This window comes from Arctopsyche grandis, chromosome 10, assembly GCF_051622035.1.
Source record: "Arctopsyche grandis isolate Sample6627 chromosome 10, ASM5162203v2, whole genome shotgun sequence".
NCBI classification, from domain to species: Eukaryota; Metazoa; Arthropoda; class Insecta; order Trichoptera; family Hydropsychidae; genus Arctopsyche; species Arctopsyche grandis.
Window position 1 is genome coordinate 23,111,459 of NC_135364.1, and position 16,231 is coordinate 23,127,689.

The following is a 16,231-nucleotide window of genomic DNA, read 5'->3' on the forward strand; positions in this document are numbered from 1 at the left end:
TTGGAAGTGGAAATGCCTTTGAAAATCGCACTTACTCGAACGAAAAACGGTTTTCCGCTGTCGCTCTTTGCACGAGCAGATTTTCACCCTTAGCCGTCTCCGGTATAAAAAAAATTTTCGCGCCTTCACAAAAGAGAAGTTAGACGTTCACAGACAGCATCCTATGAGAAAATAACCGGGCGTGAAATGATTTCTTATTTTTTATCCAAACATTGGACGCGGATGTGAGAGGAGGGAAACGGAATTTTCGAAGGCTTTCGGCCCGTATAACCTTTTGGCCCGTTAGGCCGCCGTCACGGGACGTTTCTGCGTGACTCAATCCGGGATGGGACGAGCTCGTACGTGGCTGAAGGCCAGTCATCCAGCTGGACTGATCCGAAGGAGAAATCGGCGTGAAAAAAGGCGACGATAAATCAACGCATGGACGGGCGGGGCGGCCGAACCACCCCTAACCCGGCCCAAGCCCTGTGATATATGATTCTTTAATATCCGCTTAAGCGTTAAATAATATAAAACGTGAGGAAAGGGGGTGGGACACCCCACGTCACTTCGGGACAATATTTCTACGATCGGCACATGTGACTATGTATTTTGTTCCGAAAATCTTCAGAATTTAATTAATGAAAATAATCTTAATATTGCAAAAGATAAAAATGATTTAAAATCATGGTAATTATATATTTTAGAATTTATTTATTGTTATTGTTTAATAATAGCATTGTGTTCGAAATAATGTGAGAAAGACGTTAAATAAGACGTGAAAGGAGATTAGGAACGTTTCCTTCTCCCTCTCATCTCTATTTGTCATTTTTGGAGAAACATATTCGTTTCACTCGAGCAATTTTACAATACCAAAACGGGAAGTTTCAATGCAATAATCCAGTAAGGGTAATTAATAGCTATATTGTATGTTTATTTCGAACAAGTCATTAACATGTCTAGAAAATAATCAATTAATAAAGTATCTTGTAGGAACATAGCATAGTTAGTACTATGCCGAATCTATACCATATATTTCTCCATCAAACAAAAGTCACACGTTTGCATTGTCGCGTTCCTGTAAGTTTGAACCTTGCCTAATCTGTTTTCTATTACATAAGGGCAAATACACCATCAAATCACTTCAAATAAACAACCTTGAGTCCGTGAACCTTCAAGAGCATGATTATCATCATACAGATACGCACCAGCCAAACCTTTAGGCACAGCTTCACAAAGAATAACCGTGGGAACTCCCGAAAACATGATGACATCATTCAATATATAAACTATAGCACCATCCCGACGCCAATGAACCCCTGAAGTTCTTAACTCTTGAAGAAATAATACTTGTATCCACTGAATATAAATAAAGATCCTCTTAAAAACTCAATATGTCAGAAAACGGTCTTATCGTGAAGTAAATTTCGCATGGAAAATAAAGTTTTTAATCGTTTGAACGTTTTATGCTCGATATAAAGGTGACTAATTGGAAAAAACCATAAGGTGTGACTAATTAATGTGGTAGGGAATCAAGCAAAGGCGTTGAAATAGCAATTGTAATAAAATTTGACAGTATATTTTTTTTCCACTTTTTTATTACATATTAGCCACAGTGACATTACAGAATACTCAAACGCGTCAATGTTACCAGACATATAAGCATAATACAAATACTGTATATAAGAAAATTAGCGAGACATCTATGTTATACATAGATAATCAATTTTTGAAATCATATTCAAATAATGGTGACATATTGGGCGGAATGGTTTTTGCCAATTCGATGGAGGAACCGCTTCAACAATTAAATCATACAATTTGGCAAATTCTGATAAGAAACGATCACAAATATCCAAACCTGACCAGCAGCATTAAAAATTATACTACGAATAAATTTATTTTAATCGCGATCAGCTCACGGAATTGAACCCGAAGAGCTCTCCACCACCAACCATCAACCACCATCAACGCAACCACCGCGCCATGCTGGCTTAAATGTATTTGAATGGTTCTACGGTCGTGTAAAATGGTCCAAGAAAGAAGAAAAGTGTTGCTTATGACAGAGATGAATGGATTGAGTGTTGAAATGCTGAACATTATGATAATAAATTTTAAGTTAAATTTTAGTTATAAAAGTAAATATTATTAAATTTCATTATGTATTTTTTTTTCATTACAGTCATAGAAGACCCAGAGTTCACAGATGTGATAGAAAACATAACAGTTCCTGCTGGACGCAGCGTAAAACTAGCATGTTCAGTGAAAAATCTAGGATCATATAAAGTGAGTATATTTGAGATTTATTTTTCCGATACTCTTTTTGATCTAAATAAAAAAATTCTGAGGAAAAATATACATAAATTATATTTATATATACATATATACAATATATAAATATACCCGCTTTGTGCAGTTTATCTAAATGAACTTCAGGCGCATACGAGGAAAACAACGAAGCCCTGGCATAGGGGGGTGGGTTTTAGATGGTGGTGGGTGAATTTGGGTAAATGTTACCCGAATAAATCATAAAACGAGGTCGTAAAGATATGAAATTTATGGACGTCAATAAGAAATACTCCTTTTACGGTTATCATTCGATCCCCAATAAACATTTTATATTCAGAATTCGCCGGTAAATCCGGCGCAGACAATGTCATTCCGGTTCGATTGGGCATATTATATTGTATTATTTGACCGGATGTTAAATTTGTATTATAACATAAGCCCGTTAAGTTTTAATGGCTTACCTTCGAAAGAAAATAGACCATTCGGCAAAATTAATTCTAAATAATGTACGTAATAACTACGTATAATAAAACCATTTGTATAGTTTTTGTACATGTGGGAACTGGTTACATTTTATTTTATTCAACTAAAAGAATCTTAAATTGAAATATTTTATGTAAGCTTTTTTCCATTACATTTAAATTGTTCATTTTATTTATTTTTTATTTCGATTTTACTATTATGCCATTTCGGTTTTACCCCTAAAACATATGGTATTAAATTTGCATATGTATATATTAATTTATAGATTAAAAAAATTTATAATTGATGTTTGTTCAAAATACAGACGAGCACTATCCCCCAAATAAATTTAATAAAAAACAAATGAATATTTACTATTAGATTCGCCATGTATAAGCTGTTTATATTACAAATACTGAGCGAAGCCGGGTAAAACAACTAGTATTTAATAAATTAAACGACTTTTAAAACACAATAGCATTTAGTATTTAGTTAAATTAATTAAATTTGTCATATTCGTTGGTTTATATTTATTTATTTATTTTAATATACAAGTATACCACAGTGTCTTTACAGGTCAAATAAATATGATGATAGTATGAAAATTTATTTATTTCAATAAATTTTTTTTGATTCAGTTTAGTTCAGATTTTTCGATAATTTCAAACTATTAAAACAACAATAATGTTTTCTTATACAAAGTGAATGACACTGCCTAAAATGGTCACTAATTTTTTTTTTGTACTATGGAATTTTTGGGTTTGCTACATTCCATGCGGCCACGTAGTTTGCAACCATTTGTAGCGCAGCGGCAATTTTTCTATCGAACTAAATCATCTAAATTCACTATAAGAAATTAAAACCAGTAGCGTGGTCTAGTGGTGAATGTTGAATTATCTCGTACTTGATGTTACGAGTTCGATTCCCGCTAAGTCTCGCTATTGGCCAGACCTTGGTTTGTCAAGGTCGATCGTTTCTTATCAGAATTTGCCAATTTTTCTGATTTTCATTGAAACGATTCCTGTAAAATTGGCGTTTCCTTCCCAATTTTCTGTTGCGAACCTTTAGTTATTGTTATATCTTAGGTTTCGCCATATTGCTCACCATAAATGTCTCTGTGGTTGTTTATCGAATATAAAAATTCGTATTGTTACATGAAAGTTATTCAACGTTATTTATCGTATTAATACGATATTTGTAATATCTGACGATAGATGTCAGATATTGTTTAGATTTACATGTATCTATGTAATAATTATGTGGACCAGGAAGGCGCATTTGGGGTTTACCTGTTAAGCCTTCCTGGTATATTTGTATATATGTATGTAAAAAATAAAATAAAATAAAATTGCGAGCATAATTGAGAGTAGTATTGTATTTCCAAAATACGTATCGCCAGATTTATCAATCAGTAAAAGCATTTCGTTTAATATCTAGGCAGTTATATAACGTTTTCGAAAGCGTTCAATCTATTCAGAATTCATTTAATGTAGAAAATTCGTATTTTATCTGCAGCACAAACGCGCGAATAATTTTTATTGGACAAATTTTATTACGGCGTTAGCGGCGCCGTATTTCTTTCTCGATTTTTACCCGACAACCTTAAAAAAACGAAAGAGGAAAGACCAAAGAAAAGCGAGGAGGCATTAGAAGCCACTGGAAAAGAAATATATGGTCGACTTTTGAGCCACTTATCTGAGAGAGAGAGACCTGCGTAAGTCGACCGAACGCACCAATGAAAAAGTGTTCAGCGGCCATAACACTAAATGCTAATATTTGAGAACGGCATCTGCTAGGGGGTGGTCGCGGCGCTCAATCTGCATTCTGAAACGCCGGGAATGTAATTTAACACCAGTCGTTATCACCTTCCTACCCCCCTCAAACCCATAGACCCCCATCCTACCCATGGGGCCAAAGGAGAGAGCACCCCTGCGCCGAGACGTCGCCGAAAACGGTCCAAATCCCCGACGGGAAATACACGGAAAAATGTACGCAACGTATTTCCCGATCTGTGGATAAAATTTCTGGCGCGAATATCTAACCCCTCCATATCCTTTTTGCAATCTGAGTAAAAGAGTACGAGATTACACTACTGGGGGTTGAAGTGGATTCTTAGAACTACATATGTACTTACGCTTAACTTCATCATAATCATTTACAGCAATTTACCATCCACAACATCTACACACCATTCTAAGCAACATTCATACGTTATTACTTCGTTCGATTCATTCTTCTTGCACTGTTTACAATTTCTTGACTAGCATTTGAATACTTCATTGTACACTTTTGGCTCATAGTTCTTGTATTATCATTTCAATCTTAAAACTCCAATATGTCAGATATCTTATCATACATATACATATGTATGTATAGTTCTTAAGCAAGTGTTCCATTTCTTGTCTCTTCTGATTGTGCCGAGCATAAAACAATCTACATATATTTAAAATGCATTCTAGATTCGAATTACTAAAACCCTAGTTGCTATTTTATATATTATAAAAATATTTATTTCATCGTCTTTACCCATTTATAGTAAATTTTCACTTATAACAACATTGGAATTGCGGTAATTGTCTAATTGATTATAATTTTAAATTTATAAATATACACATACGGAAATGAGAAGCAACCAGTCATAGAACTATTGCAAAATTATTTTTACAAGTCATTATTTACGTTCTATTAAAATATATAAATATTATTAGATAGAAAACGGAATGCGTGGTTTAGAAGTATGACAAAGGTGATTGATATAATGGTGAGAGTAAATAAATTAAAATGGCAATGGACCAGTCACATTGTTAGAAGAAGAGCGGACGATAGATGGACGAAAGAAGAGCTCGAATGTTACCCAAGAGAATGTAAAAGGGTGCAAGGAAGGCTGCAGAAGAAATGTGTGGATTGTATTTGATAATGTGTGCAATTAGTTGGATGAGAGTTCCTCAAAACAGAGACTAATGGAAGCGTGTTAGAAAGACCTTCATTCAGCAATGTATGGCGAATACTCGGATGTGAATAGTGATTGCCCTGCAAATAAAATTTCAGATTTATAGCGATTTTGCAGACCATTGCTAAATACTATGTACCTTAATTAAAAGTGTGGTCTTACGTCAAAAACAATTGCATAGTATTTCCCAATAATTCCATTAAGTTTTTTTTGTTACAATCTAGCAACCCCAACCCCAAAAAGTGTGTGAAAGTCCGATTTTATGTGTTTATTTGGTGTCAGTGAAACGAGATAACGATTAGTTAATTAGACGTCTCAATTAACTAATTAGTCAAAGCCGGGAAAATGGTGTGAGAGTGGGGGGATGTTGGTTGCTTATCCGAAAGGGGTTGTTTTCGAACCGAAAGAAACACTTAATGATCGTGAGATAAGTAAGGCTTTGCTCGAATGGGGTTGCAGCAGTTTTCCTTACCATTTCGCCCCCCTATGAGCAGGTTTTCCTTTTATGATGGTACAATATTTGTAATTAATTAAAATATAAAGCCACTTTGAGAGATCTATATTTAGATATACTTTCTTTTGATGTTTTTTTTACAATTAGAAGGTAAAGCTAATGTTTTAATATACTTTATTTTTTACAAAATTTGAACGACTTCTCTTTAAATGGATCAAAGTGATATTTAAACAGCTTATTTATGGAATGGTTTAAACAGCTTGTTTATGGAATTAAATAACTGTAAAGATATTTTTGATACATAATTTGAATATAAGGCATAAATTCTTTAGATAAAAGTCAAATCAAGCTAGAAAGCATCGATTACACTGAGCAACAAAAAGTCACGTTTTTTACTTACCAGAGAGGAGACTAATCTATCTTTACTAAATTTTACATATTAAATTCGAATATGATAATAGTTTTTTTGGTTTTATGAGATATGAGCGTTTTTGAGATATGAACGTTTAAAAAAATCCGCAAGTTTACAGATTTTTGGTTTTGCAGTTTCATTCAAAATTTAGTATTTTTGTGCCAAAAGTGAATATTGGAATCAGTAGTCAAGGATTTTTTATATTGATTGTGATTTTTTATTACTTTAAAAAAAGTCTAATATATATTTTTATTTTACTAATTTTTTCTCTAACTATCACGTATTTATTGGGCCAGATCTATATTTCACTACAAGAATCGGTTAATCAAAAATCTCGGTATTTTTTCGAACGTACTAATTCGAGCGGTAAATGATTTGAAATTACAATATGTTCTATATTTTCTAGGCAGGGTGGATTTTTCATCGCTCGTAAGTGAGTGTGAGCGAATGAGATGGAGTGATGCGCTCTCCATTATTTTTCCCGATCTTGCATCATCCATACGGTTAAAAACAAGCGCATCTTTTAACCTAATTTAAAATAATTTACCGCTTGAATTAGTACGTTAAAAAACAAACCCTGTAAAGTTGGTTAAGTGAAAAAATAGCGAAATAAGCTTATAATATTACGGAAATAAAAAAAATATTTTTTTTTTGTTTTAAAATTCGCTAGATAATTAATAATAGGTATTTTAAAGCATTAAAAAATCACAATAAATATAAAAACCATCCGACTATTCATTTTAATACTCAATTTTGGCACAACAATATTAATCTGCAAAAGCTTTACAAATTGAACATATTTTTAAATGATTATATCTCATTAACGAGAAGAAAGCAATAATAACATTGTCATATTCGAATTCAATGGATCTAATTTAGTAAAAATTGTTCCGTTTATTTTTCTTTGTTGCTCAATGTTATTTTAACTATCAGATCACTTCTCCTTACTTTATTTTAGAAAATAAAACAAACATTTTAGAAAAGAAAAACTGACCTTACTATGGGTAAACTTACATATTTAACGTTATAGGATAATAGTTTTTAACCTATATTCCATTGGATCCATATTGTTGAACGGATATTCCATTGGATCCGTATTGTTGAAGCGTGTGGAATTAATGGTCGACTTGGGTATCATTTTTGATCCTCAATTCACCTTTCACAACCACATCAAGGCAGTCGCTGACGTTTCCTTTCGTCGACTTGGATTTGTCTTGAGATATGCTAGATTATTCTCCAACCCCTTGTCTTCTCGCTTGCTTTTCAATTCGCTTGTTAGAAGTAAGCTAGAGTATAATGCGATTGTTTGGAATCCACATGAAGCAAACTACTCTCTTATTAACGAAACAGTGCAAAAAGCATTTCTTCGTTTTCTTTATAAGAAAGAGTATGGGTACTACCCATATCTCTATCCTACTCCTTTCCTTTTGGGCATGCTTGGGTATAATTCCCTTGAACTTCGGAGAAACTTCTCGTTAATTCGTTTCGTTCTCCAGCTATTGCGTGGTAATACGTCATGCCCGTTGTTTCTGGAACAGTTGGGACTTTATGTCCCTAATAATTATGTACGTGGTAGACATCATCATTTGATGGTTCTACCTGCTGCTCGCACAGTTCTTTTTCGAATGGCTCCTATTCCAAGAGCTATTCGAATTCAATGAAATCGTTGCTGCCGTCCCTGAATGTGATATTTTCCACCTTGGGGAGCGTAGATTATCGGATGCTATTTTAACATATTTATCTGGTAACCTGCGCTCATTATTACTTTCTTAATTTGAATGTGATGTATGAGTGGAATCAATCTACTCTCTTCCATTTGGGCCTCGCTGTGATTTTATTTTTTATTCATATTTTGTTGATTTATTTTACTTTTTCTTTCTCCTTTGTACATTTTATGTACTATTTTATTTGTATTATTTGTTACTTTTTATTATTTTTTATTCTGCTTTCTAATTTTCTGTTTTTTTACTTGTATTATCTTTGTTAAATGTAGGCCATTGTGGCGCATTAGGTTCTTCCTGTATTGCCAGAATGGTCCAAAACTATTAAATAAAAAAAAATAAAAAAAATAAAAAATATATTATAATCCGCTGTATAAATCTTGATACTAAATGTTCTATGAAAATTAGCACACATATTACTATTTTATAGTTTGATACAAAACTTTCAGATCTGCTTATGCATATCTTAATAAAAAAATTGCAAAAACAAATAGAAATTAGTGCTGCAATTACTTGAAAGTTTTAATGAAAACATCCATGTATTTTTTTATATTACTTGTACTACAATTAATAAAAAAATTGTAAAAATTTACGCGAGGAAACGTGAAAAATTGCAATAAAATTTTTGGTGGAATTTTTAATCTTTTTAAGTATTTAAAATTACTAAAGACCACTGGTATAAAACATGTTGAAACAAGATTGAATTAAACGTAATACGATAGTCGAGCTTCAACTGTGTAGTTTTGCACGTACATATGTACAGACATACATACGTACAAATGCAACTGTATTGCATGATTATATTAATTCATGATATTTGTCACAGATCGAATTTAAATTAATAAAAAATACTAAATAGGAAAATCTAATTACACAACATCTTAAAGCTATTGATTAGTGTCTGTGAGGTGGATTATCGAAGGCTTTGAGTCGTTTTGATAGACGGTAGAAGCGTCGCTATGCAGGCGTCGCGACGCCACTTTGCACCGTCGCGTGTCCATTACACGCCTCACAGAGCACCAACCTCATTTTCTCGGCCGTTGCTTCCGGGGGTGGGTGAGGGTGAGATTGGTGGTGCCCCATTTCGTCTGGAGCACCCCTGGCATCTTCGCACCATTGTGCTTCGAGCGGACCACCGTTTTACAACTACCGACGCCGATTACGAGCCGGAACCGTCAGCTCCGATTATTATTCGCAATCCCGGTTCGAAATGCTTTAAAATGGCCGGTTAATATGGATTTGGTAATTCGTGGAACTAATTGATGAGACTAATGATATATTAACATCTTACGAAACGAAATTCGAATAGTTTATTGAAGGACGCTTCTTATAAGATGAAATTTGGTCAGCATTTATTTACTTCAGTATAACTCGATATGTGAAAATGATTAAAGATTGTTTCTTATGAGATGAAATTTGATTAAAATTTGATACCTTCGGTGTATCTCATTGAATAAATCATTGAAATAAAGGACTTTGCCGCTGAATGAAAGGCTCTTTCGTTTCTGCATATTTTATGTAACTTTCAACAACCATTAGCATGTTCCTTAGTTCAGTTTTCCGTCGTTGCATTGCTTTCTCGTACAACCTTTCAGATACTCTTTTGATACTTATTTTATCTATCAGTCTTTTTAAAGTGAAGCGACATTTATTTTCCACGTTCATTGTACATTTCAACCACGTATTTTTCAATCAATCTATTTTTATTATTCCAAACAGAAACACTTTGCGTATTTTTATATATATTTCCGACACTAAGTATGAATATATAAAGCAAATTACGTAATCTCTGTAAATCTTTAATTGTTACAAAACTACTCTATCTGAATTTTATTCATCGCAATAGAGCTTGTGTATGTATATAATATACAATGATATTTGAATGTAGCTTTACATATGTACTTAACTATGTAAATAAGCTCACATGGATATACACTTTTAATTAGCTAATGGATTTGACAACGTACTGTTTCTATTGTAAAAATTTGCTCTAGTTACATGTTTACATAAACAACTCTCAGCTACGTTTATAATATGATTATTTACAGCTTCTATACTTAGTGTAAAAATATTTCATACTAATGTAGTTAGCTTTGATACTAATTTATCAAGCATTTTAATAGTACATTTGTAAATTGTGTCATAGCATGCAATGAATTAATTTATGATACACGTTTGCTATACATAATATATGTATGTATGTTTGTATGTAGTAGCGAGACAAATGAACAAACACGGCAATATATTAAGGGCTACCGATAAAGGGCTTTATGGTCTGAAAAATTATATGATTCCGCGCATTAGCCTCGGCAGGCAGCGTGTTTACGAATTTGTCCAAAAATAACCAAAAGACCGTCTTTGTTCTATCCCAGACACAGACGGGGAAGGTGGAAGAAGGTAGAGACGAGGTAGACGCGGGGAGAGATAAATTGCCAACCACCCCCAGACTTGGAAGTCGGACAGACAGACTCCGGGGTGCACGGACACGGAAGGGCAGAACCGAAGGGGGATAGGGATGGGAGTCGGAACGGTAAGAAAGAATCGGGTTTTCTTTCGGCTGCTCGTTTTTATCGTTCGCATTCGGCACACGTATTTTCATCGGCTGTCTCCATAGATCAAGTCCTAAATATTATTGTCCCCGGATAGTCGCTCCACATTATTATGGGAGCTCGCACCCTCACCCCCTACACCATCCCCCATACTGCCACCATCGTTCCACCTTTGGAAATCGTTTATTTTCCAGTTACTACTTCATTTATCTCTCCCGCGGGGGTCACAGGGCCGGGTGTCGGGGGTTGAGGGGGTGGAACCGTCGCAGCCTCCGGTGAATCTATAATGTGAAAATTTCGCCTTTTTAGTGCGAATGCACTTTTTCGACGCCACCGCGTCGTTTATATAATAAAACCGCACTCGAAAAAGTTCCCGGTTTTAATATATGTATATATATGTATGTATTCAGATTCTGCTTTACGGTCTGGTGAAAGGGAATATTTACGATGGATTAAAAATTTGACTTTTAAGTGCAGAGCATTTGAATATATGTAGTTTCGCCTAATGTACATATGTACATACAAGTAGTTTTTATAAGATACCCATTTACAAATTTGTTTTACATTTACTTTTTTCGATTTTTGCAAAGTATGTAAAGGACAATATTACTTCCAGATGTATAAAAAGAATTTCAGACAGTCTCAATATTGTATATTTACATATGAGCCGTCATATATCCTAAGTTGCGGAAGTCTAATTTTCAGTTCCAAAAACACTATTTATTTTTGATTTAATTCACAAATTGTTATCAATTATAATAATTCCCTATGTCCAGAATCTTGAAAAAGCAGAATAAATGTATTAAAAGCCACCAAGATTTTTAAATATTGTTAAACGCAAAACATTATAGTTAATGTTTTGCGAAATATTTCTCGAAATGAAGAAAAGTGGACAACGGCTCATAAATGCTTAACATATTTGAAGAATTTGAAGTCTGTTTTAAGAATTTGAAGATTTTACATAACCATTTTTGAAACAGTTTGCATTATCAAAGCTATTTACATTTTTTTATTCCGTTGTCTTTAGAAGAGAAAGGAATACCATTTTATAAAAGCTTTTCCAGAGACACTTTACTACAGAACAAATGATTGACCTACTGAATTCATTACACTTGAAATACAAAAATATGTTTTAGTTATATAGTAAATTTTAAAACCTGTTATTATTATACACAATAAAGTTGTACTTAGATTAACTAATTAAATATAATCTATGTACATTTGTATATTTCGTTACTTAATTTTATATATGTAACATAATCTAAATTTAAGTTAATAAAAGCATAGGTGTAAAATAACGAATGTAATAACTTCAAAAACAATTAATAATTATAATATATACCAAACGATTACGTATTGTGTATGTAAGGCAAGTGCTTAACAACTTATGAGGGTGAGCAATTTATAAATATTTACCTATATTTAGATTAAATTTAATATTACACAACCCCGATGTATGAGAATGGTTGTTAAATTAATTGCAATTAAGCGTGTTTAACTTTATTACTCAAACCTTACTGAATAGTGTGCCAAAATTTAATTATGTTAAAATTATTTCAACGTAAGCAATATTTACTTAATTATAATAATCATGTAAAATAATAGATATTTTATGCATTTGCTTGTTTTAAACTAAATTGTTTAGTCTAATGAGTCAGCTGTCTTCTATTTTAGAGCTTATTGAAGACGTCAGATTTGACAAGCCTCTTGTTATATCTCTTACTAAAATGCTATTACAGACACTCTATGAGAAATAAATCTCTTAATTTGATCATTGAGAATTTCTTGAAGAAATAAATAAAGTTTTATTAAATTAACTTTCAGATCATATTTTGTATGTTTAAAAAATGTATACATTAAAAACTTCATTGTTGAAAAAATCTATTCTCCATTGTTTGGTTTTTTTATTTAGTAATATATTTAGTCGTTGAAAGACAATAAAGAACACAACTAGGATCACCTTGTTGACTTTAAAGGGGTTGTAAATATAAACTTGTTTGTTGGTCAGTCAATAGTATATATTCGAATAACCATCTACTGATTTCTATGTTAATGGTTAACTTAATACTCGTATAGTCGTAGTATTAGCTATCGCCAAAGGTACCATTTTAAATAAGGTTCTAAAATTGATAATTTGTAGTAGATAAGCGAGTGCTAATTCTATGAGAATACATCACATAGTTATAGGATTATCGATGATATACTTGGAGGCCCATTGTCACCGTCTTCCCGTTTAGATTGGAGATCATAATTAGGATAACTGGACTATCAGTCGTGACCAGGTAGACCTCTGGCCCTTCCCCGCATCCCCTTCGGCCCTTAGGTGGCTAAAGACGTGATTAGCGCTAATGACACATATCACATTAGGGCCATTGTTATCCCGGGCTCGGCCCTCGCACGTACGATCCCTTATGTCATTTATTGAATTAGTGTTTGAAAGGTAGCTCGGACATGATCGGAATGTTACGCAGCCGAAACTCGACGGTTATTTTCGGCGAAAAATCGACGTTTAATTCGCACACGTGTCGAATTTGGTACGTTGTTGATCGGTATTTTGGATTTTGTTGCAGGTAGCGTGGATGCACTTCGAGCAGTCGGCCATATTGACAGTACACAATCACGTGATCACGCGAAATCCGCGGATCAGCGTGACCCACGACAAACACAGAACGTGGTTTTTGCACATTACGAATGTGCATGAAGAGGATAAGGGGAGATACATGTGCCAAATCAACACAGCTACTGCTAAGACGCAGTTTGGATATTTGCACGTTGTAGGTCAGTATATAGATATATTTTTTTGATTTTTTACCTTTTAAGTGGTACTAATGTCATCAGTTGCCAAAAGTTTTCATCAACCATAATAGCTATATTCACTAGCTGGAAAAGTTAGATGTTTTTGGTCCCATTTTATTAAGTATGTAAAAAAATATATGGAGTTGAAACCTATTTTTTTTTAAATAGTATGCTAAATAGCATCTAGTTATGTTTGTTTTACACATTAAAGACCGTTTATATTAAACATCACTGCATGCCAACAGCTCGGCACAACACTGCATAGAAAAAACTTGTATTCATATACAGCACCGCCCGTTTTTGGCACTATCATACGTTTTTTGGACGGGTGCAAAGAAAAACTCACTTAATATAGTCAAAATATGACGTTTCAGAATATATTTATATGTGAATGACAGCACTTTTGATAGTACAGATGCAGTTGCCGTGATGACGTCAGGTCATGCGTTGATACTTCCACAATAGCCATAGAAAACTGTTTCAGTTTGATACGTTTCGGTGACATGTACTGCTGTATAATATGAACAGATCGTATCGGTTATTGCTATTACGGATACACCACGCATATTCTACGGAACATATAAATGTATTCATATACCTATAGAATGTACTAAATAATATTTTTGTACTTTTGGCTTGAGATGCAACGGATTTTTTATATATGTACATACATACATTCCTAAAATAATAAAATAATCACATGATTACATATTTTCAACACAGCAAAGTTTTCTTTATTTGAATTTTTAGTAGTAAAAAAACTAAAAAAAAAATTCCATGGGATAAAAATTGAAAAAAATACTGATATTTACTCTCTAACTAGTGTATAATACTAGTGACTGAGTGGTCCGGATTCAATCCCTAGTTTGCTTTTGATTGAAAATAATCATGCGGTTTGTGATTCGAAGTGTTTCTGCGATGCTGCTGGTCAGGGTTGGATATTTGTGACTCAAACTCGATTGTTTTTTATCAGAGTTTGCCGATTTGTCTGATTTCATTGTTAAAATGGTTTCTGATAAAATTGGTCACCTACCGTTTGATTGTCACCACTATTGAATATGGTTTCCAATTTATATACAGTACATATACATTAGTAAAAGTTTGGCCATTGGTGTCGCTTTGGGAAAACCTGTAATGGTACTAAAATTGAAAAAAACAAATGGTGGGGGATTTTCGAGGTCAGTTTGACTTTTAAAAATAATCACGAGTATAAAGTCATGTATGTATTAATAGCTCAGTACATCACTTTTATTCATTTTTCAATTGGGTTTCATTAATGGTTCTTTAAATTTATACTTTATAAATGCTAATATTATTTTAACATACATGTATGTATGTATGTATATCTCAGGAAGGCCTAACAGGTTAGCCCCAATGTGCCTTCCTGGCCAATTACAAACAACGATATACAATTTTTAGAATAATTTTAACAAAGCATCATAAAAACATCTATGGACAAATTTTTGATAAACTTGCAGTTTCAGAGCATTTTTTTTAAATGATATTGATATTTTCGAGACATTTACTATCAAATTTGCAGCATTTTTATACGAATCAGCGAAATTCGAGATGCTGAAAACTCGATAATTGTGAGAAATGGGTAAAGGTGGCCAATTTATTGGAACCGTTTCAATGAAAATCAGATAAATGGGTAAACTCTGATAGGAAACGATCGACCTGGAGTAACAAACCAAGGTATGGCCAGCAGCAACCAGTGGGACTTGAACCTGTGACCACAGTGTTCGAAAGCATATACATATCCTAACCACTAGTCCACGATGCTGACTAGAACTAAAACCATTAGCGCTAATGGTTTTAATTCTATTGAAAATTTCGAAAGAAAACGTTATTTCTTATTATAATAAAATCACTTTAATCGTTTCGAGTAATGGTTACAAACATAGTGAGAGATTTAAATAATTGAATTGCTGTGATCAACCGCAGACCGCTCCAGACGCAACAGTAACTTTGGAAGTTTGATTCTATCCTATTATGGCAATTTAACAGTTTGAACTTCTTGCCATTCGTGTCGTGTAACCCCTATCTTGCTTAGACATGTAAATCTCGTTAAAATTTAAACTGAATTAACCGTATGTACGTCGAAAACGGACGTGCGAGGTGCAATTCGATAGGCTAAATATATTTTTGAATTTGCAATTGAAAGTTCCCGGGTTGGAATATAAGTGTGCATTTTAATTGGATTTTTCCGGTCATTGTGTAAATTTTTTACGGTCGTTAAAGTTACAGATGTTTGTATGTATGTATGTATTTGGGTAGTAAAGTTGTCCGACGCGCAGGGGCGAATCCGTTCGGAATTTCAGATTTAAAATTGAAATGAAAAACCCGCCGTAATTAAATTAGGTAATTCAGCGTGTTCAACTCGTCTGCAATAGTTAGTGTCTATATCTACGAACGTGTATAGTTGGCAACTACAGATGTCGCAAAAGTTCGCGTTCAGACGCAAATCCAGTTACAAAGTGGCGCAACAACGTGCAGTTGCGAAACGAACACAAGTACATTACTATACAATAGGAGAAAAAAAAAGTTGAAATAGTAGTGTAAAGCCCCGAGCTTATTATTAATTTTATAACGAGTTGCGGTGGTAAATTGCAATTGTGT

At 33.5% G+C, this 16,231-nt stretch overlaps 1 protein-coding gene across 1 annotated transcript in view; it reads left to right on the forward strand.

The window, feature by feature from the left end:
• The window catches only part of LOC143918346 (neurotrimin-like), a 192,863-nt gene that overhangs the window by 142,482 nt on the left and 34,150 nt on the right, over positions 1-16,231 (forward strand). Inside the window, exons 3-4 of the mRNA XM_077440205.1 lie at positions 2,162-2,265; positions 13,387-13,594. Coding sequence (XP_077296331.1) covers positions 2,162-2,265; positions 13,387-13,594 — 312 coding nt within the window. The remainder of the gene's footprint in view (positions 1-2,161; positions 2,266-13,386; positions 13,595-16,231) is intronic.